This window comes from Lepidochelys kempii, chromosome 6 (genome assembly GCF_965140285.1).
Source record: "Lepidochelys kempii isolate rLepKem1 chromosome 6, rLepKem1.hap1, whole genome shotgun sequence".
In the NCBI taxonomy this organism is placed as follows: domain Eukaryota; kingdom Metazoa; phylum Chordata; order Testudines; family Cheloniidae; genus Lepidochelys; species Lepidochelys kempii.
Genome location: NC_136385.1, coordinates 61483083 through 61506046, shown reverse-complemented (window position 1 = coordinate 61506046; position 22964 = coordinate 61483083). Strand labels below are relative to the sequence as shown.

The window sequence follows — 22964 nt, the reverse complement described above, 5'->3', positions numbered from 1 at the left end:
CAGCGAGGTCAGTATTCCCAACCCCTCAGTTCCCATCCCCCTTGTGTACCAGTAAACTGGGCTCGCAGCATGTGCTCCTTGTCCTCAGGGAGGAGGTGTTGCTCCCGCAGGCCCTCCAAAACACTCCGCAGCTCCAGCCGATAGTAGGTGAGGCGCCGCTGGGCTGCATCCTGCGCCCGCTCGCTCCCTAGCACCGGGCTCGGGGGGAGAGGGGATTTTGTTCTGCCCTCCATCAGGCTGTACTGGTGCTCAGCGTGGATGAGCTCCACCTGCAGAGACACAGAGGAGCTTCAGTCACCCTTCCAATGACCTACCTATCCTATATTCTTGCTGACCTAGCTCCTGGCCCTCCCTCCCCAGCCACTGTGAGAGCCAAGGACATTTTCACACAGTGTGAGAAGTTAATTTTTAAAGCCATCAGCATTGGCCACCTGGTCTTCTCCCCTCCCCAGCTTCCTGTCAGAGGCCAGCCTGAGTGCTGAGATCTATGAAGCCTGAGAGGCAGGAATCATTCCTGTTACTGCCAACTGCACCTCAGTCATACAAAGCTACTCCCAGCCTCCTGCATCACAGGCAATAAGTCCTGTCTTAACTGTAGGCCCCAGGGGATGGGTGCTCTGGGCTTTTGGCATCAAACCTGGCCCTGGGTGCCCCTGGCATTTCTACTTACCACTTTAGATTGAGCTGGAGAGACATCTGCTGGTGAAATAGTCTCACTAGCGCCTACTGACGGTATATTGGCACCCAGAGCTTTAAGGGATCTGGGTGGACGTTGCCCTCTGGGTGATTTCTGTGTGGAGCAGAAGTTCAGATCATTCAAGCAGCAATAAGTTCATGACTAATAAATGTGTGACCCATGTGCAGGGAATAGGGACTCTCAGGGTACATAGTTGACACAGACCTTGAGTGGCACAGGCAGGAGCAACAGCCTCGGAAGACTCAGCCACTGGGGAGGCCAGTGCAGATGAGGGACTCAGCCAACAGGGCCACAACCCCAGGGCTATTAATAATACTCTGCACTGCCCTGAACATATTAATTCAGCCTCCCAGCCCCCTGGAGACATTTATTACCCCCATTTTACAAACAGAGAAACTGAGGCTCAGAGAGGGAACGTTACTTGCCCAAGGGATCCCACGCTGAGTGACTGGCAGAGCTTGGAACAGATCCCATAGGTCCTGACTCACCTAGTCCTCTCCTTCAGTCACAGAACCATCCTCCCTCCTTTACCCTGTAAATCCCATCAGCTGCCCTGGCCCAGGTTTTGGCTACACCTAAAGAGTGATGTAGAAACTCCAGAGGGCTGTGAGCTGCTGGAAGGACAGGAGCAGTGCTGAAGAGGCTTCTGCCTGCCAGCAGCGCTAAGAATGGTTAATAAGGAGACCAGAAATGATTGATCACCCAGTCATCCCCCTCCACAATCGTCCATTCTCCCCACAAACATCGGCCATAGCCTGTTCTAGGATCTTTACAGCATTGAGCCCCCGCTCCCTGATCTGCTGATCATTCCCCTAACAGTCAGCCTAAAACTTACACACAAACACAAACTCTCCTTAAATGAAACAACAGCCTGAAGCTAGAATAAGACACTAGAGAGGCTCAGAGGCTGCTCCTGCCCCCAGCTAATCTCCTTCCAACAGTACATAAACCTCTCCCTTGTGGCTTTCTTCCTCCAATGCTCTTAGCAGCTTTGTTGCCATTCTCTGTTTTCTTTCTCTTTCCTAAACTGTACTGGCTTTTTCCAGGGGCAGTTGCTCCAGGGCTATAGAGAGCAGTGGCATGTCAAGAGCCACTCACTCTGCTTAGCTGGAGAAAATCCTCTGGCTTCTGTGTTTTTCCTTTTCCTCCTCTTCTCATTGTATGGTCATGCTTGCTCTCTCCCTCTTCGATCACTGCAGCCAGATTCTGGCCTGGCTGGGGACTGAAGTCCCCCACCCCAGGGGGTCATTTACTGAGTTCCATCCTGTGCTTGGTGCTGTACAAACAGGAAGGAGACAAGCCCTGCCTACACAAGCTCATAGTAACTCAGTCTTCGATTAATACAGTTGGGACCCAGAGAAGCCATACAGTGAAGGTACAAACTATGGGCAGTGCTGGATTCGTGTAACTATGGCTCAAGTATTCTATAGAGGCACCTGGGCAGAGAAGTTGAAAGGAGCCGGGACCACAAGAGTCCTTTCAAAGGAAGGGAACACCACTGATGTGCAAACCTATGTGAGAGAAATTATACTAATGAATTTTCTTGGGCTGGGCACCAGTGTTCATAGGGATAGATACCACCAAGACTAGCTGCATCAGAGTCAGAAATGGAGCTGGCCCTCTCGTCACCAGTGGGCCAGCAGAGCTGGGGCTAGGAAACTTATTAAGGCTAACCCCAGAAAAAGGATTTGTCCACATGCAAGGACTCCTAGGAAATCTCCAGTGACTACAAAAATGCTGGCTGAAGACCAACAAGTGGGGTAGCTTCTCAGAGCAGAGAGCCCCACACACAGCCACCTGGAGCTCTGAGTGGATAACTTGGGGAAACCACCTAGCTAGCTACTGCATTGACATGTTCTAGGCAGCTAAGCCATTCAGGTTTGGGTTTGAGAGGTTTCATTACTGACTCTCTCATTTTAATGCACTATTCCTGTTTCTAGCAATTCTGTGATACCCATGGGCTGGAACCACCTACACCAAAAGACAACAAGATCTAGACATGGAGCAGAACTGTTTTTATCTCTGATGTGACACTAACTTGCTGGGCGGACTTGGCTAACAAAGACCTCCTGTCTCTGCACCTTCAGTTTTCCAGCTGTAGGATGGGTTGATGCTGGTTCCTCTCCCGGGGGCTGTGAGGGCTAGTTACCATTTGTAAAGTGCTTTGAAGATACAAAGTGCAAGACTTGGATTAATATTGTTTCTGTCCCCACAGTCCCAGGATAGACCCCCTTGGGCACTACCCATTCCATACTGTGCCCCATGGGGAGTTGCTTCTTACCGAGGTGTTTTTCACTGTTCACTGAATCCACAGTAGCCCCTTTCCTGTGTATCCCTTCTGACTCCTTGTTCAGTAATGGCACAAGAGGCCAGCAGCTCTAGTTGGCAGGGCATGTCTCCAATCAGCACAGGAAGTCTGGTTACTGGCCATCTCCTGAATTTTCCTTTCTCAACACCCTGATTCTCAGCCCAGTGTACACTTTTGCCTACTGGGTTCCTGCTTCTCCCTGCCCAACCCTATCAGGAATAAATGTTGTTTGTCCCAGGCAGCCCACCCCCACTCACTGGAACACATGAAGGTAATCCTTGGAGATTCTCCATTTTTCTCTCTTGGGCCAGGCCCTGTAAGTACGGGGTAGATTCCATCCCCATTGCTCCACTTCCACCTTTGCTCTTGGCCTCTGAAACTGTTGTCTGTGATTATTTCCCTACTTCCTGCACAGGATTCTTGGATTTCCTCTTTAAATTGGAACCTCAGCTCAAACACCTGTTTACAGCAGGACCTTTTATGCTGGGAAATGCCCCCAACCACATAGCAAGCGTCAAGAACAAACTTGGTCACATTTCACTTGTTTTCCCTCATGTAATGGATGCTCTTTGAGGCCATTGCTTCCTGAGCAGGGCTGGGAAACAGCAAGGAGAACTGAGATTGGGAGGCTAGAACTGGCTCCTGATCTGCTTTAATAGCAGTTCGGAAAGGGGTGGGGCTCTAAACACAGAGCAGGGGCAGAAGCCAGATGCAAGGCAGGACCTGGAAGTCAGGGGGTGAGGGACAAGCCGCCAGGTTGGAGCTCAGAAACCTGGCATCGAGGGACTGATCATCTGACCAGGCTGAGATGTGAAAGAAACAACTGCAGGAAACAGAGAACTGCCCAGTACTTATGTGAGAGCAGTCACTTCCAGAGAAGAGTCACAGGCAGGAGATCTTTCCTCCACCAGTAAAGGAAACAAAAAAGCTGAATATGCCTACTGCCAGTGATTCACTATTCTTGCTGCTTTCACGGAAACCTGTAGATAGGATCAGAAGGTATCATCCTGAGCAGAGAAACTTTGTCAAGAGCTGGGCCATCAACAGGGACAGGAACGCTTGCGAGGAACTTGATGGAGAGACACTGGCGAAGTTGTTCCTGTTGCAGCACAGCCAATAAATGTGACAGCACAATAAATCTAGGCTAGCCAAAGAGATTCAAGCCTGTAGTGCAGGGGTGGGCAAACGTTTTGGCCAGAGGGCCACATCTGGGTAGGGAAATTAATTGTATGCAGGGCAATGAATGTAGGGCTGGGGCTGGGGGTTGGAGTGCAGAGGGGAGTGTGGTGTGCAGGAAGGGACTCAGGGCAAGGGGTTGGTGCAGGAGGGGTGCGGGGCGTACAAGGGGGCTCAGGGAAGGGATTGGGGTGCAGGAGGGGGTGCACAGTGAGGGAGGGGGCTCAGGGCAGGGGGATGGGGTGCAGGCAGGGTGCAGCAGGGGGTTGAGGTGCAGGCAGGGCACTCAGGGCAGGGAGTTGGGGTGCAGAAGGGGCTCAGGGTGCGGGCTCCGGCCTGGTGCCGCTTACCTGGAGCGGCTCCAGGGTGGCAATGGCGTGCACTGGATCCAGGGCAGGCTCCCTGCCTGCCTGCCCTGGCCCCGGCGCCACTCCGGGAAGCGGCCGGCACAACAACCCTGTTTTGAACATCTAGAGACTGCTGGCTAGGTGTTCTTAGTGGGGCAGAGGGGGGGCTCTCAACTCTGGAATTTGCTTCCCCTGTTGGTTTGGCAGAACCTGGATGTGTTGGCCTTCATAACACACTTCTGCTAGGTTTTTGATCCACGGGCTGGGGGATAGAGGTTAACAGTAGATGAAGCCGTCACTGCTGAGAGAGGTCATACCTGTAATGCTAATCTTGTTCAGAGGCCATAGTTTGCATGCTGTGTAAGAGGATACTTCATTGACTTGGTCTTTGGTGCTTCCCACACTAAGTTGCAAAATGCCTATTATGTGAGGGCTGCAGAGATAGAGAGTCAAGGGCAGTAGCTCCCTTCTATCTATCTTAAATAACCTCATTATTATAATCTGATCTCTAAACAAAGACCACCTGTGGAACGGAGGAGTCAGTAGGAGTAATGGAACAGAGAGCATCCCCCTCCATCCACTATCATTGATGAATGGCCATGGCAAGAAGGAGAAGGGACACACTGTAATAGTGTGAGGTCAGCCCTCTTGTGCCAGAAGAAAAACAGTCCAAGAAGAAACTCAACAAGATGACATTTTTACTAATGCAGAGATCTGTGAAATGGTTCTCATGTGCTGAGGATGGAAGACTGGTTGGTGCTTCATAAAAAAGGGTAATAAACATCAGTGTCTCAAGCTGCGAGGAGAGTACTGCAAGAAGCTGTTAGGTTTGATCCAGAGCAGATAAGTCCAGTCACAGACCTACACTGGGAGACAGATAATGGTGAGCATAGCCTAGGGGAGGGAATGGATGGAAGGCCAGGTCTGAATTTGCAGTGAGGTATGAGGCTACATATTCAGAGACATCTTTCTCAACATACTTTGTCCTTCTCTAGCCTCATTCAACTGAGGAGCTCCACACGCTTCCTTTGTATCCCCAGCACATAGGGAAGTATCACTTTCCCTGTGTTACATACAGGGAAACCATGCCTCACAAACCTTGCTCAAGGTCCCACAGAAGTCAGCAGCAGGATCTGCAACAGAAGCCAGAAATCCTATCCTTTAATCACACAATCCATCTTTTCTTCATGACATTGCTCAGGGAGGAAACAGTCACGCTATATATGGCTTTGGTGCCAGGGCAAGCAGAATAAGTGATACAGTCTCTTACTCTAAAACTGGACAACATCCTGGAAGACTATAGGGGCTGCAGGGAACACTCCTGCCCTCACACAAGAGGGCAGATTTGTTGGGAACCTACTAAGGCTTTGCCATTTCTGACTTAGTTTACAAATATGAAGGAGAGATGCTGTAGCCACGCACTGCAATCATCAGCAGGATTGAATGTAGGACCATCAGCACCCAAAGCACATACCCCTATTTTATGAGCTAAAGTAGAAGCTCTGTTAACTGGGGGCAATTAGCATACTTGAATTGGAGGGACTAGTCCCTGGAATAGCCATGATTTCATTGACACTAAGGTCCACTATGCCAGAGGCTGTCTGGGCAAGGGCTGTTGCTGGATGTTGGTCTGTGAAGGCCTACATGCACATACAGCTCCTCTCTAAGATGGCTGGCTCTGTGATCACCACCAGGCCCTCCCCTGTCCACAGTCCACAGCACCTTAAAGGAGAACACAGATGGGATCACACCAGCCTTCAGCCGCTTCTGCCCTCCATAAAGCTCAAACTCATCCTGGGTGAAGTGCTGCGAGCAGAGGCAGGCTCCAGCACCTGGGATCCACAGCTTCCTGGAGCCAGGCTCAATGCGCTTCACAGCCAACATCCACCTCTTCCTCAGCTCATGGGCTTTGGGGAAGCTGCAGAGAGACAGGTGAACTTCTCAGTCCTGTTACGTTACCATGGGAATGCGTGAGACACGGCACACGACAGACATCATCCCAGTCCCCACGCCCAGGCCTGCCCCGTGGCACCCCCCGTCCATCCCGGTCCCCACGCCCAGGCCTGCCCCGTGGCACCCCCCGTCCATCCCGGTCCCCACGCCCAGGCCTGCCCCGTGGCACCCCCCGTCCATCCCGGTCCCCACACCCAGGCCTGCCCCGTGGCACCCCCCGTCCATCCCGGTCCCCACGCCCAGGCCTGCCCCGTGGCACCCCCCGTCCATCCCGGTCCCCACGCCCAGGCCTGCCCCGTGGCACCCCCCGTCCATCCCGGTCCCCACGCCCAGGCCTGCCCCGTGGCACCCCCCGTCCATCCCGGTCCCCACGCCCAGGCCTGCCCCGTGGCACCCCCCATCATCCCAGTCCCCACGCCCAGGCCTGCCCCGTGGCACCCCCCGTCCATCCCGGTCCCCACGCCCAGGCCTGCCCCGTGGCACCCCCCATCCTGCTGGTCATGGAGCCACAGGTACAACCCTTCCCTCAGGAGAATAAACCAGACCCCGCCCCCCGGATACTAGCCCCGCCCACAGGGATACCAGCCCCGGGAAGCCCCGCCCACAGGGATACCAGCCCCTCGCAGCAGCATCAGGGCCCGATCCCGCGCCGACCTGTGGAAAGAGAGACCCCGGGCGCGGTTCTCCCGCGTGTCCCGGTTCGGACAGTTAATGGCGGAGCAGGCCTTGGGCATCGTCCGGCAGAGCCCTGGGGGCTCTAAATCCGCACGCCGTCCTGACTACTCTGCCCCGGGTGTCATGGCGGCGGCGTAGACGGTGGTTGGCCCCGGCAGGGACCCGTCGTCAGTTCCGCCCCTGCGCGGATTGGACCCTGCGCGGACCCGTCGCCCCGGTCTTTTCTGGGAAGGAGAGACCATGGCGGCGGAGCCGAGCAAGCCGGAGATTCAGACTCTGTTCAAGCGGCTGCGGGCGGCGCCGGCCAATAAGGTACCGGAGCGGGGCCGGGTCCTCCCGGTCGGGACTGGGCCCCCGAAGCCGCTTCCTGTCTCTTCTGCTTCTGGTGAAGCTGCGGGGCCCGGCCCCTGCCGGCTTGGGGGGCTGCCCCGGATTGTGCCCCCTGCCCGGCCTCGGGTGCCCGCGGCCGTGCAGCGAGACAGGCCCGTTCTCGCCTGGGGCGGCCGGCCCCGCTGCCAGGGCAGGGGCAGCTTCCCGGGTGGCGGCACGTCCGGGGCCGGTGGCCAGGCAGCCAGCCGTGGTGCGAGGCGTTGATCCGCTGGAAGTGGCCTAGCGGCCCGGGACGCCACAGCCGGAACGGGGTGAGCGGGGGCTGGAAGCGGATGCGGGGGGCCTGCCCAGCGCCAGGGGACACTTATTATTTTAGCATTTGACCTGCTAGCTCTGCTGCTTTCGTGTGGAAGCGGGGATACAACCCCACCCAGCTCAGACCTCCCTGTTGCTCCTCAAGCTGATGGTAGGACCATCTCTCAGACCCTCTCTGACTTCCTTACTCTTCCTCTAGGCCTGTTTTGACTGTGGTGCTAAGAATCCAAGCTGGGCCAGTATTTCCTATGGCGTATTTCTGTGCATTGACTGCTCTGGAGTGCACAGGTCACTGGGTGTGCATCTAAGCTTCATCAGGTTTGTATGTTTAGCTCAGGAGTTGAAATGGGGGGATGCATTGTGGGGAACGGAAAGATGTTTTGATCTGCAGATCAAGGATGCATTCACTCACAACATTTGCTTACCTTGTAATTATTGGAATTAGCTGAGGTTTGATTATCAGGAGGACTTCTGTCAAGCAGGAGGCACTTCATTCTCAAAAGTGCACAATTTTCTGTATAGCTTGCTGAAAGTGTAACGCTTTGAATTTGGCTCTCAGCTCTTTTAACATATGAAGAAACTCAGTGAAATAGTCCTCAGACCACCAGTGTGTTACGTGCATTACCCTTAAGGGAAGAGCATTTGGATTATTCTGTGTAAGAGCTGGAATACTAGCAAAGAATTTCACCCTTTTCAGTAATATCAGTAAGAGGGGAAATGAAGGATGAAATTAGAGCTAAGATGATAAATGCCCGACTGAAATGGTTAGACATAAGTGGTGTAGTTTGTGATAGGGAAGATACCAGTAAGATTAAAAGAGAAAGTCTAAAAAAAATGGTGGGCAGTCCAGTTTTAATGTATAGTGCTCATTGTGGAGCAACAAAGAAGAAAAATGAACAAATGATTGGTTCCACAGAAAAGTAAATGTTGAGGAGGAGAGTGGTGTAAGGAAGAAAGGCCATCTCAGGCATATGTGTGTGAGAGACTTACTCAAAGTGAGACCCATAAACAAAAGAATGAGGGAGTTCAGGCTCAGATGGTTTGGTCCTGTAAAGTGCAGTCTTGCCAACTATGTGGGTAAAGAGTCCAGCAAATTAAGGCCAGCCCAAAGAGTGGAGGGATGTCATAAAGGAAGAAGATGTTTTAGCATGTGGTGTGATAGAGGCTGAGACAGTGGACACAGCTCCCAGGGCACCTTGGAGTGAGAGCGCTCATAGCGCAGATCCCATTTGATGGCAGTAGCGCAAGGAAGAAGAAGAGTAAGAGGTGGTGATGTATTGGGCCTATTCAGACCAACCCCAGCAAGGTAGGTCATCACTGAACATTATCTGGTGTTTTGTTCATGTCTCAAGTGATAGGACTCCCACCCTTTCCATTGCAGAGATTGTTCCTCAGCCTCACAAGTCCTGCTATCTTCGTGTTTCTCATGGTATTTAAGCTCCTTAGGATAGGGACTGTCTTTTTGTTGGGTCTGTACAGTGCCTAGTGCAATGGGGTCCTGGTCTATAATTGTGGGTCTCTAGGCATGATTGTAATAGAAATTACTATTTATTTGTCCAAATTTTCCCACTTCTTCCTGTTACCCTCTTTGCTGTTTACACGCTTTGGATGTTTACAAACTGGTCTTTCCTTAAGTCATGTCTTAACTAGAGTAGACAGATTTACCTCTTCATCTTTATCATAACTCAGACCCTCAGCCCTTGGATAACTGTACTGCTCTTTTCTGATCTGCATCCCTTTTGCCTTTTTGGCACTTGGATGCCATAACAGAAGGTAATATTTCAGGCACAGATGCACATGCACCAGAGCCATGGAAGAAAGCTGTTCCTTCCCTGCTCACTGATATGAAGCCACTGCAATCTTTTTTGGCTTGCTATAGTGAGTGACCCTCCTGTTAAACTTCCCATCTGCTGTCTCCCTAAGAATTTCTACTTTCCAGGTTTCTCTCTCCATTTAGTATCTGTTCCAGCATCTGTTCCCCCAGATGTGTATTAGTGTCACTTTCAGAGCAGGCTGGCTAATAACATGGTTCTGAATCCAGGACACCTACATCTTCTTGATCTAGCTGATTTGTTCTTGTACAGGTCTACAGAGCTGGATTCAAACTGGAGCTGGTTCCAGCTGAGGTGTATGCAAGTGGGCAGCAATGCCAATGCGGTGAGGAACCTCTATAGTCATTTTGTTTGATTTCCCTTTCAGTTGTGGGCATTCTCTGCTTCCTGTGTGCCCAGCTCCTCCTGACATGACTTTCTTGGTGCATGGATACTATTCTCCTCTCGGTCTTGCTGTCTCTGGATACCTGCAGGACAAGAGAGGCACTTTCATTTTCTATCTCCAGTTAAGGGGTCAGAACAGTGACCCTGGTGGAGATTAGAGACTCCTGATATATAGGTCTGTCATTTTCCTAGATCTCCCTTACATGAGAGCTGAAGGATTTTTTTTAAAGATAAGGGAGTTCTGCTCAGGAAGAGCCTAGAAGCCCTTGCCCCATGCTGTGATTCAGAAGCACTCCTCCCTGGGAAGGGCTGGTAGTGGGTTCTTGAATCTCTGGATCCTGGAAGAGCAGGCGGAGTTGAACAGTAGCTGATATATTCCTGGGATAAAGCACTTTACTCCTCATTCACTGGGAAGTTCCCGCTTCCTGTTACTGCTGCTCTCAAGTTGGTTACTGATGTCTGATGCTTGTGGGAGTTTGACTTGACTGTCTGTAAACTGATTATCCGCTTTTCCTCAGACTGCCTTCTTCCGCCAACATGGCTGCACAACCACAGATGCCAATGCCAAGTATAATAGCCGAGCTGCCCAGATGTACAGGGAGAAGATCCGGCAGCTGGCGAGTGCTGCCATGGCCAAGTATGGCACCAGTGTAAGTGCTGACCAGCCTGTACGACAGTGGGAAAGAAGCATAATGCTGATTGCTGAGTCACATGTGATGTCTTCTTCCTTTCAGCTCCTGATAGATGGACTGAGTGGAACCCCAGGCCATTCCCCTGAGAAGAATGATGCTGACTTCTTCATGGAGCACACACAGGTGAGACAAACCAGCTAGATGTGGCTCTCCCTGTTGAAAGCTGCTTTGTCAACTTTCCAGGAGCCTGCTTTCACACCTTGTTTACATGAAAAAGGCTGATTGCACCTGACCTTACTGGTAATATGGAGCTGCAGCCTGTGAAGACTACAGTTCCCAGCCAATAGCATGGTCCAGGAGTGGAGTATTGCAGACTGGAACCTCTGCCTGCTGCCACTCTGCATTGTAGGTGAAGGACAGCTCTGAGCACCACTGGGGAACTCTGTCAGCTCCTTTTGGCCTTGTTTTGGTTACCCCTTTACTACATAGACTCTCTCTTTTTTTTTTTTTTCCTGACTGTTATGCCAAGGAGAGGTAGCCAGCAGGAGCTTGTGTACAAATTACCCCTGCTGTTTAGAGGCCCAGGTCTGTTAGATTTGAGCCACTGCTCATACGGTTCTTGTGAGTGGAGTAAAATGGGAACAGACCTGAGGGAATGTAGGATAGCCAGGATAGTCGTCTACTGTCCCCCAGGGAGCCAGGTGGGGGTTATCCCCTCAAATATGGACAGTCCTTCATCTAAATTGTGATGGCATCCCATTTATCTACCTCTTGAATGAGACTGTCCCTCTTGTCTCCCTACCCCACTGCATCCAGCTCAGCTCCGTTCTCCCTCCACTGATGATTTCTTGGAACTCCTGAGGGAATGCTGACTGGCCCCTAACGTAATCAGTGTCTCTGGAGAAGCTATGATATGTGCAGTTTGGGTACATGTTATCCTCTTTTGATCTATAACTGGGTGGAGTCACTATTCACCTGGGGTGGGATTGGTATCTGTACTGGGTCATTTATCCCTTTGAGACTCATTGCATCATGTTTCAACCTTTAAGCTTTCCAGTACCTGGGATGTGGCAGAGGCCAGTCAGAATCCAGCATTGTCCTCACTGGAGTCTGAGAGAGCAGCAAAGCCATTGGAAACCAGCGAGATGCCACGTGAGTTCACTGCTGAACAGCTTCTCTTCCAGCAAAGAATCTCACTGGGCTGGGGTTGGAAAGGCTCAGATTCTCCCTTGCTCGGGCAATGAGTGGAAGTTCCATGCAACATGGTGTTGGAGTTCCAGTGAAATGGATACGTCTGGGAAACTCATTCTGCTCCCAGATCAGAGATATTGTGTAGTTCTTCGCTCTCCTTGCAGCATGTGCATGGAAACAGGATCTTTATGACTCGGGGTTTGCCTGACCTGTTTTCTTGGTGCTCATCTGCAGCCCTTATAATCCTTTCTGCTGCAGCTTTCTGCACTGTCCCTTGCAATATATGGGGTCTGCATATGGGGTGCATGGAGCTGGGGCAGGTGAATATAGAGTTATAGAGATTCTATTTCCAGGTAGATGTTGCAGGGAGGGAAGGGAGCCACAGAGAATCAGGGATGTGGAAGAAGAGCTGCTCCTTGAAAGAGCTTCATGCATCTCCCTGTAAGCTGGTGCTCGATGGTTTCTTGACTCACTTAATGAAGAAATTTTTAGAAGGAGTAACTTGCTGAATGAAGACTGTCAGCTGCTGTGAAGAGTCATCTGCGCTCTGCGGATGTTGTAGCTTTCTGAGAAACACCTGGAATGCATCTGTTCGGGATTGGGGCACTGAGAGCCCCCTGTCAGGCAGGAGAGGCTGTAAATCTGTAAACTTCTTTCCTCATTGTAGTCTGACTGCTCGTCTTGTCTCCATAGAGTCCAACGAAGGCCCATCTATTGACTTGTTGAGTACGTCTCCTAAAGCTCCTCTGGGTAAGTGAGAGAGCCTTCTGGTTTTTCCTACATCAGTGCCTCACCTGTCCTCCCTGTTACCCTGTCCTTGGGAGTGAGTCATTCTTGTTTGGCTCTAGCTGGCTCTGGGCCTGGCAGAGTAGCTGTCTGTGCAGGTTTTCACTAGTGAGATCAGTAGAGCTGAAACTGGCTTGAGCCCATTCTTCGTTCTATAATAGGAATTTATCCTCCTGTGGAGTCTGCCCTCAGGGATCTGTTGTTGGCTTTCCAATCACATTGTGCTCTTGGCTCTCGTTAGGTTACCCACAGGCCCAGACTCTGCAGCCATTGATTCCACTCTGTGTACTGGAGACTTCCTGCCTCGTTTGCCCTCCTCACCCAAACTTAAATGTGCATCTCATTCCCAACAGCTTGCTCCCATTCTAGGGTTTAGCACAGGTGACTAGATCTTAACTGCCCAAGGGCCATTCTAGTAATTTTCTAGGAACCCAATGACCGCATATAACTGGCATACAGTCAGCTCGCTTCAGCCTCCTCTTCAGTATGGAGGTGTGGCCAACAAGGACGGCAGGTCCTACAATGCTGTCCTCCTGGCTCTGTAGTGTGTGGCTGGAGCCTGCATCTCCCTATTAGGAAGTGTGTGCACTCCTGACCTGCACTGTGCTCAGGCCTGATGTAAACCTTAGTCCAAGAGTAAACCTTTCCCTCCCTGTGTTTGTTTCTCTCCCTCAGACGCGTCCATGTGTCTGTCTGCACAAGGCTCTGCTCCTGCCAGAGGTAACTGGCTAACAAATAGCCTGCACTGGCTGCTTGTGGCACCTCTGCCTGCCCTCTTCTGTGATTCTGCCTTCAGCCCTAATGTTGGATTCCTGGGCAGCAGAGTACATCCAAACTTCTGCCCCCGAACTGGCAGATTCCAGGTGGAAGGAAGGGTGAGGGAAGCTGCTGGCTGCCTCTGTGCCCCATTGGGCTTTGGGATCCATCCTTCGGTGTGGGGTCTTCACAACCAGCCTCCCGGGCACAGTGGTTCAGTGCCCCTTCCAGATGTCTCCCTGTAACTGGGGCATAGCTATGCTGCCAGCTGCTTGGACTCTTCTGGCTTTCTGGATGACTCTCCCTAGAGGCATCTTTGGTGGGCACCAGCCCTGCTTTCCCACCTCTCCCTGATGCTGCCTTTCCTTTCTGAGACACTGCTGGAGCTCTCCCAACAGACAGATCGAGTCTTTGTCCATTGACCCCACCTTCACCACCAAATAGAGGACACCAGCTGCATGACATGTCACTTATTGGTGCAGCCAGAACTTCCCTCAGAGTGACATCCTCCCATCCAGGCCCACAACCTGTGTGCCTGAAGCTTTTCATTCTTCATGGTGGTCTCGCTGCTTCATTCTTGGCCGGGTGAAGTCACCTGGGCTGTGCTGTGAAACTGCATGATGTGTCCTGGACTTCGTTGCGGCTGGGCTGTGGATTTTTGTGTGGGGGCTGTTGCCTGGGCTGTTATGAACTAACCCCAGCTTGTTGAATGCTTTCACTCCTGTTCACTCACTCCTCCCTTCCTGTTCCAGAACTAAAATCTTCCCTCATTGGAAAGAAGAAGCCAGGCACTGCCAAGAAAGGGGTATGTCGGAGCTCCTATTACAGGGGGCTCTCCCTTGCACCTTATGCATCCCTGCTTTCCTTCCCCTGGTCATGGCTTGTTCCCTGGCACTTCACGTTGCTACCCTTATTGAGGCTGCCTCAGAACCTGGCCCTCCTTCTGAGGTGTCTGATGCCTGTTCATGAAACCTTTGCTTTCTGCCTGATTAGCCAGTTGATGAGGCTCTGGTCTATTGGTTCTTCCTTCCCCCCGCACACTCAATGCCTTGCTATATTGAAGGCAGTGAAACTATCATGCCTTGCGGTATTGTGAGTACCACGGGTGGGCCCAGAATGCACGTGGCTAATCCCATACTGCATTGCACAAGTAGTTCAGTTCACTCTCTCTAGGTGCTTTCTGAAACATCAGTCACTTGCTGCTATGTGGTGTGGGGCACTGAACCAGAAAAGCTGAAGGCCTGATGTGCTGGGTATTTCTGATGGGCCCTGAACTCCCCTGGGCGTCTTAAGGAGAAATTCTCACTCTGGGTCTGTTTTATCCAGCTGGGTGCAAAAAAGGGGCTTGGAGCCCAGAAAGTGAGCAGCCAGAGCTTCAGTGAGATAGAGCGACAAGCCCAAGTGGCTGAGAAGCTGAGGGAGCAGCAGTTGGTGGAGTCGAGGAAACAAGCTGAGGAGTCCATGTGAGTGTCAAGCACTGGGGAAGAAGCCACAGTCATGGGCTGAATACTTGCTTGCCAGGGCAATGAAATTGGCATGAGGCTGATGCTCTCTACCCTGAGAACTCTTAGCCTGTAGGTGCTGAACAAGCAGCAAAGTAGCTCTCTGGGCAGGAGCAGAAGGTAATCTGAAGTAGGAGTTGTCCCTCCAGCAAGGCAGAAGCGGCATTGCTGTGACTATTCGATTCAGTGCCTCTGAAAGGGGTTTGGGTTGGTAGATGTGGCAGTTCCCTGTTGCTCCATAGATTCTGGCTCTGTTCCACTAATGCCATTTTTGGGCCTGCTCCAAAGACTGGCCTGGGATCAGGACCTGCTGTTCGTGCTCAGAGACTTTGTACACTAATCTTTTATAAGAAAGTGAACACAATATGAAATCCTAGTGTAGATCAAGCTACATCGAGAAAACTACAGCATGCCCTTTCTATGCTAGGATTTTACAATGTGATTGCTTTGTTTTTGCATAAACCTATCTTTCCCAGTGTAGATATGACCAGAGTGATTTTTTATTTTATTTTTTTCTTCCCCCTCCACCCCACCATTCCACAGAATTCACCTTGGGGGAGAGGTGACCTTGTATCCACTCCTATTGTTTCCTTTAGAGTCACTTCAATGCGACTGGCCTATCAGGAGTTGCAGATCGATCGGAAAAAGGAGGAAAAGAAACTTCAGAACCTGGAAGGGAAGAAACGTGAACAAGCTGAGAGACTGGGCATGGGATTGGTGTCCAGAAGGTATTTATTTTGGGGATGCCTGGGGTGGTACTTTGCTGCGGGAAAGACTATCTGGGGGTGCTTTGCTCTGGCTTAGATTAGTGCGGGAGCCTGCTGCCATCTTAACAGATAAGTGATTCAGAATGCCTGTGTGGTGAGCCGTGTCTGGAATCACTCCCATCCCTGGTGAGGATGAGGCGGGCCCTGCATTCTACTCAAAGCCTGGCCCCCCCATAGGTCTCTGACCCCCTGGGCATTATTGGTGGCATTTGCTATCCTGCAGCATCGTTGGGTTATGGAGAAGTGAAAGAACACTTGGTATCTCAGTCCAGTAGACTCCTAGGTGGAGTTGAATTAGTCCAGTTGCATCATAAGATGGTGCTGGAGCCAGGCTCTGCTGGCTCATGATTCTTAGCACCCACATCTTCTCAGGGTTGGCCAGTTCTAGTTGAAGCAGGATGCTGTAGGGTTGGCTGGATACTGCCACCCCCTGGTTGGGGGTCCCTGAAGCCCAAGCCTTGACTCCCTTCCTCCTTGTTAGTTCCGTCTCTCACTCCGTGCTGTCTGAGATGCAAGTGATTGAGCAGGAGACACCAGTGGCTGCAAAATCCTCTCGCTCCCAGCTGGACTTGTTTGAGGATGCCGGAGGCTTCACATCTGGCCCCCCCAAGTAAGGCTGAACCTCATTGTGGTCTTTGGCTTAGTCCTGGGTTTCCTGTGGCTGACCTAGCTGAGTCCCCTGTGCTTGGTCCCTAGGTACAAAGATAATCCCTTCTCACTGGGAGATGCCTTCAGCTCGCGATGGGAAACGGATTCCTCCTGGGGTGTTGACAAAGGGGAGGAGGAGGCTGCAGTGACCATCTCCAGCATCCGGCCCATTGGAGAGAGGTAAAGGGCACCACTTTGCTGCTCCTGGAGCTCAGACTCTGGATCCAAGGGGTGGGCCTTGCAGTGAGGTGGATCTAGGCTGGTGTCCGAGGGGAACCAGGCTAGCGACGATGTCAGTGTCCAAACACAGATGATTAAACCCCAGCCCCACAAGCCTCTCCCATGCCTTGTGCTATGAGCAGGATCTATGGAAACCTCATCTCCATGGGTACAGCAACCAAAAACAAAATAGAGCCTTCAGTGTGTCACCCAGAGCAGTCCCTTGGGCTAGGTCACTGAGACAGGAAGTACCCAGTATCTACACTGGCTCCTTAGTGAAAGAGACTCTGGCCTTTGACTCGCCTAACAGGGAAGCCCATGGCCTAGTGGCACAATGGGAACTCTTGCACTGATCTCAAGGACCAAAAGAGTTTAAAGGTGTTTTATAAATTCCACTGTCCAACAATAGAACAGTGATGCTTAAGTTTGGGGGGGCTCTTTCTACAGAGGCCCTTGGTTTTACTTGGTTCCTTGGCAAACACCCAAAAGCATTCATTCCAGTGTTGAAAGTTCAGGGATCAGATCCAAGAAATTATAACAAAAACATCTATAGTGAAACTGGAATTGTGTGATTATGCAAAACAAACTTAATTAAATCTATTAAAATCTTTCTTTTTGGAGACAAAATATCAGAGCCTCTTATTTTCAAAACAACCTTTTTGATGAAAAGGAAAGGGTTAATTGTACTCTGTCCTGTGGTGTAAAGGATGTTTTACCAACCATGGTTTCAACAGTCCTTGAACTGTATCAGCAGGCCCTTTTTTGTTTGCACTAATCCAGTTGCTCTGTATGGTTCCCTTACACTTGTTTAATAACACTGATTATTGAAAACAACTTGACCTATTTTCCATGATTAATTTTCAAACAGGGAGAAAGTTATGGGTTATTGTAACATTTATTTATGAACTTACACATACTTTTTACATTTGAGCTACAATTGGGGTAAATTTTTAGGGCTACTAATCACAACAGAACCTCATGACCGCCAGTCAAACTCAGCTTTGCTAAACTGCCCTCCTGATGGGGGATCAGCAGTGGCTCATGCCTGTGGCTTTGTAGGTTTGCAATGTGGATATCAGCAGAGCGGAGTTGATAAGCTGCCTGCCTTGCTGCTTCAGTGAGCACAAAGATCTAATGAGGTCTCTGTCCTGTCTCATCTCCCTCAGACCCACCAATAGGAGGGAGGCAGAGAGCAGGACATCTGCAGTGGAATCAAATGAAGCTCGGCAGAAGTTCGCCGGGGCCAAAGCCATCTCCTCAGATATGTTCTTTGGGCGGGAAGCAGATGCTGAGGTAAGTGCCACGCTTATCCCCTGCACCTGCCTTTCCTGCTGTACTTGGACTGGTACTTATCCCCTGGCCTCACCGTCTCCCATCCTGTCTCAAGCCCTGGTTTCATCCCTTTCTGTTGTAGCTGAGTCTGAGTCTTCTGCTTTCTCCTTGATGCAGTATGAAGCCAGGTCTCGATTGCAGCAGCTCTCCAGCAGCAGTGCCATCAGCTCCGCAGACCTCTTTGGGGAGGCTGAGAACGCGCACTCAGCAGGTTTGTTAGTACCTAGCTAAGGGAGGGGAGTGGGCAGACAATGGCAGACTCCTGGATCTAAGCCTAGAAGGGTCATGGCTGAGGGGCTGCTATGGCGCTGAATAAGCAGGGCCTGCTGGGAGGGGGCTATTCTTGCCCTCAGACCCCAACCCACCCCTTTTGCTGGCTCTTGGCAGGTGGCGTGTCAATTGGGAACGTGCTGCCTGCAGCTGACATCACCCAGTTCAAGCAAGGAGTAAAATCTGTTGCTGGCAAGATGGCCGTTCTAGCCAACGGTGTGATGAACTCTCTCCAGGTGAGGCAGGGGTGTTCCTCACTGTGGCCAGGGGTGGGGGTCTGTGCGTCCTACCTACTGGGCATATACAGATAAACAGCAGGGCAAATAAGCTGAATTTGGACCCTATGGATTTCAGCCTCCTACCTCTTGCCTCATCTGCAGGAAGCTGCCTTCCCTTATCCTCTGCTTGGGCTCTGCATATGCACAGTGGGTTTGCAGGGACCAGTTCCTGTGCAGGCATTTTCATGCTACAATTAATGACTGCTGCCCTCCAGTAGCTGAGGCCATTCCATGCCACTGTAGTAAATCTGTTTTGGGGCTGATTTCAGAGCACCTTCTTGCACTGGTAAAGAAGACCCTTTATTGCCCTAAGGTCTCCTTCCCCCCCATTCTGCATTCCTGGGCAGAGTCCTCCACAGTGGGACTGCTTTCCTCTGACCTGCCTTTTGGCCTGGCATCCCAAATGTTTGTGATTAGCTCTGTGCTGGTCTGTCTCTCAAGTCCCTAGGAATGTTAAGCATCTCTGGGTGTTCCTATCTGCAGCTGTCTCCTCATAATGTGAGTGGTTGGGACAGTGACTCAGGGTGTGTTTCCTTCCTCAGGATCGCTATGGTTCATATTGATGACCATTGGACTGCAGCTCAGACGAATGCCAGCGAGAGGCACCAGTCTCACCTTGAGTTGTTTGGAGTTATGCTGCAGGATTCGTTTGTCTGTCTGGGGCGGGGTGGGTGAGGTCAACAGAAACAGAAGGGCATGAGGAGATGCCCATGCCCAACATCCTTTCCAAATAGCTCTGGAGTCTCATCTCTATTAGAAACCAATATGCCCTCAAACCGAACCTTCAGCCACTAGGGTGGGAGGCCTGGTCTCAGAAACCCCACGTTGCTCTGACCTGTGAGACAGGAGGTGCAGGTAGCTCCAGCCCTCACTGGCCCATAGCTTGTTGTCTGAACAAGTGACTGTGTCTGGGGAGTTCCCAGTTGCCCCCTATCATCTGGTCCACAAGGAAATGACCCCCATGTGTCTTGCTCAGTGATGCCACCCCTTCCCCATACACAGGCTAGAATGGCAGAGCTAATGTGCTGGGGAGGGAAGCTCCATTCAGTCACCACATGGCAGGAGCAGTGGGAAATAGCAGTAAATGTTGTTCTGAAAATTACATTGGGTTTTCCTAGGACATGCAGGAATCTGTTTTGGTAGCGTAGTAAGTGGGAGCACCTCCCTTCTGTAAATTAAGTCACATTTACTGTTTCTGTAAATCAGCATAGACAGAATAACCCCAGCAAAGCAAGAACTTAGTCTTGTTACATCAGGAGGCCAAGCTTAGGCCTGGACTCCAAAGGGAGCTGAGCATTGCAGAGGTATCTGCAGGCTAGGTGTAGAAACCCAGGATGTCTTATTTCCCAGACACACCTCTTGTTCAGCTTCTTCCAGCTAAGCTGGGGCTGTGACAGGGTTACCAATTTTGGTTGGGCATGTTCCTGGAGGTTTCATCACATGACGTTATCTTTAATTAAAGACTAATCTTTAATTCCTGGAGACTCCAGGACAATCTTGGAGGGTTGGCAATGCTAGGCTGTGTGTGCATGCTTTGTTTGAGGAACAGATCAGAGCCTCTTGTGGGGTGGGGTGGCATGGGACACCGAGAGGAATTGTATAATGTATAGTGTCAAACCACCTTGCCTCCTGATGGTTCTCTACTCCTGACCAGGAAGTGTCAACAGTGTTAATACCTGTAGGCCACCCTTAGAGGGGGCCCTTGAGGGCTGGGCTGAAGGCACTTAGCAATGGGAAAAGGGCCCAACACTTTTACAAATGAAAATTCAAATTCTGTGTGGAAATAGAGGCAGCGGCCGTTTGTTCTACTGGCCCAACTTCCACTCAGAGCAATTCAGCCAGCATAGCTCAGCCCAAGGCCAAGTCTCCCAAATATGCTGGGTCTCCCAGACTGGTTTACTTGAATTCCATGCTCCAGTCCCCTCTCTGGTTCCACTTGTTCTGTGCACATGGAGATGGAACAGCACAAGCTGGACCCTGCTCCTCCCAGCACAGTGGTTCTGGGCCTTTTCCTTTTTGAAGTTACTTTAGCTGAGTAACACCCTCTGTGGGTAGAAAAGGCAAAGGGCGTTCCCCTTTCCTTTCCCTCCCATCAATGCTGCCTTGATGCCCAAGTAGCAGGGGCATGGCACCAGCCAGGAGCCTAGTGCAGAGTATGCTGAGCCTCTGTGTGCAGTACACCGACCTGGAGCTTCCTTAAGTTGAGTTCCTTCATGCTGGACTACTGAGGGGCAGGATCTCTTCGTTTTGCTGAATTCTCCCCTAATTTTAACAGGGGAATTAAATTATGGTCCAATAAACTTCTGGGTTGTTTTTTTCTGAGTACTTGTTGGCAGAGGAATAGCTATGGACAGTCCTCACCTGTGCAGACTCCCCTATGAGTCTTTCAACCTGTAAGGTGTAGCAGCAGCACAGTGGCTACAGGTTGGACCTAATTCCCTTGTAGGGGCAGTGACTGTTGCCCCCTTATGTTTTAATGTGTGTTTGGTGCCTAGATCCTACAGTGATGGGGAGATTTGCTGGAGTGGGGAAGCCAGGGGGAAAGCTCTAGCCATCTGACTTAAAGGCCCAGCAGGGTCTTACCCACCCTCCTTTCTGTGGTTGTTCATTGTACAGTGCAGACACACAACCTTAATTTGTACAGTTGCAGGATCTGAGCATCTGCCTGCCTTACCTTCCTGCAGTTCTTCCCCTATCCCCTGTGCACCTCCTCCAGATCGTGCTCCCTGGGCTCTGAAATATGCACTGATGCTTAGGTTTTAACTGTTAAAATTGTCTTGGAGCAAAGCAGCGACAGCCTCTCCAGCTACTCTCTGTCTGAGGGAGAGGCTGGCAAAGGTTGGTGCTATGGCCTGCTCTGAGATGGGAAGGGATTTCTCTTCTCTGGACTGTTCGTATTATTTAGGAGATAAGGGTATTAATGAGCTGTGTTTGTGGCTGGGCTCAGGGCTCAGCCATATGAGGAGGAGTGAAGTGGAATTCTTTCCCTCAACTAAATAAAATCAGACACCTGTATGTTCTCTGTCTAGTCTCTTTCTAGAATGGGCCTGGGGTGCTGGGTGGGTTTGTGCAAGGAGGAGTGAGAGGGAGCAGGCTAAGCAAATGTGGGCAGCTCCCCCTTCTGTAACATGGGCTACATGAGGGATGCTCTGTACTGGCTGGGCCATGGCTGTGTTCTGATTTGGGTTTTCAAATCACTAACCACCCTCTTCTCATCTAATTCTTTCCTGCCGGCTTATGCTGGGCTATGCAGCTTACTGGAATGAGGCAGCAGCGAGTGGAGAAGTGGGTGGTGGATAGAGCAATCCACTTACTAGCAACCTTCCACCCTTGCCTTGGAGCTGAAGCTGGCTTGATTGGTCTAAGGACAGGCCAGGCCAGCCCTTGTGTGTTACACCCTAGTGTAAGTGGCAGCTCTATCAGTAAACTGCAAGTAAACATCAAGCCACCAGCTGGGGAAAGTGATGCCCCACTGTTTGGGGTTCCTAGAGAAACAAAGCTTAGGTGGAGCTAAGGTTGAGAGTTTAATGTAGTTTATTCTAAGCTACTACTCTAAAGAATTGTTTAAACCCTGGAATGTCAGTTAGGTTTTAAGTTTAACCACTACATGAATTTCCTGGGTTTATAATTCTTTGGGTTGGGATGATTATAATATTCCTGTAATGTAGTTTAGGGTAAACTATTAATCTGTACTCAGCCTTAAATTTATGTTGTTGTAGCTTTTGGTTGGGGGGGGAAGGGGGCACTGACTGAGCTTGTGAGGTCCTGACATTGAGTTGAATGTATTTCTCTGTTTGAATGTAATGTGGTAACTTTTGAATGCTGTATTTGATCACTTCCAAAATGCCAGGACTATTTTAGCTATCCATGTGCAGAACTCTACTGATTTTGGTGAAAATCAGTAAAGTGGCAGGGGCAAAAGGGGGCAGGGGAGATGCCTGGAGCTCCTGGCATCTGGCTAGTAGGTCCATTTAGCTTCATCCTGGTGTCTAATTGTATACTCATAATAGGAGCATTTCAACACATTCCATCATACTAATATCTCCATCACATCATTGCCTGTGCTCTCTGAAAGAGAAAGTAGGATAAGAATTTGAGGAATGGAGGAGAATAAGGGCCTACGTCGAGGCCTGGGGTACTGTGGAGTGATGAGGTGCAGAGTCCCTGGGGTGGGGTTGAAGGGAGTCCCTGAAATAGAGGGAGAGGGGAGGATGGCATGCAGGGAGCTTGTGAGGGAAATGGAATGATGCATGCCATGAGCTTGGCCTGTAGAAGCTATGACATGAGCCAACCTGGTGTAATATGTGAACACTGAACAAACTCAGTATTACCATGTGCTATTTCTAATCAATAGAAAATATGAAGTGTCAGCCTTAAATAATTTTTAATTTTAACTTTTATAGCTAGATTCATTGGTACCCTCTGGAAGCAGCACAGCAGTTGCTTCAATTAATCTGGGTTTACAGCTGCTTTGTTTTGCCAGAGCAATGCAAATCAGCTGGACTCTTCACCCCACTTTTCCCTTCCTTGCTGTCCTCTCAATTCCCACTGTTTCTCACACCTCCT

General features: G+C 50.7%; 1 protein-coding gene across 2 annotated transcripts; it reads left to right on the top strand.

The window, feature by feature from the left end:
• Positions 1-7351: 7351 nt before the first annotated feature.
• On the top strand, positions 7352-21413 carry ARFGAP2 (ARF GTPase activating protein 2). 2 transcript variants are annotated; one of them, XM_073348236.1, is made up of 17 exons: positions 7352-7468; positions 8001-8119; positions 9886-9958; positions 10536-10667; positions 10752-10832; positions 11699-11801; positions 12534-12590; positions 13302-13346; positions 14135-14187; positions 14709-14845; positions 15481-15612; positions 16133-16261; positions 16348-16479; positions 17685-17811; positions 17968-18061; positions 18238-18356; positions 18941-21413. In XM_073348236.1, exons 1-17 carry the CDS (start codon positions 7397-7399, stop codon positions 18959-18961), a joined length of 1626 nt encoding a protein of 541 aa, XP_073204337.1. In that variant the 5' UTR covers positions 7352-7396; the 3' UTR covers positions 18962-21413. The 2 variants fall into 2 exon arrangements, with proteins under 2 accessions (XP_073204337.1, XP_073204339.1); XM_073348238.1 differs by lacking the exon at positions 13302-13346.
• The last annotated feature ends 1551 nt before the right edge of the window (positions 21414-22964 follow it).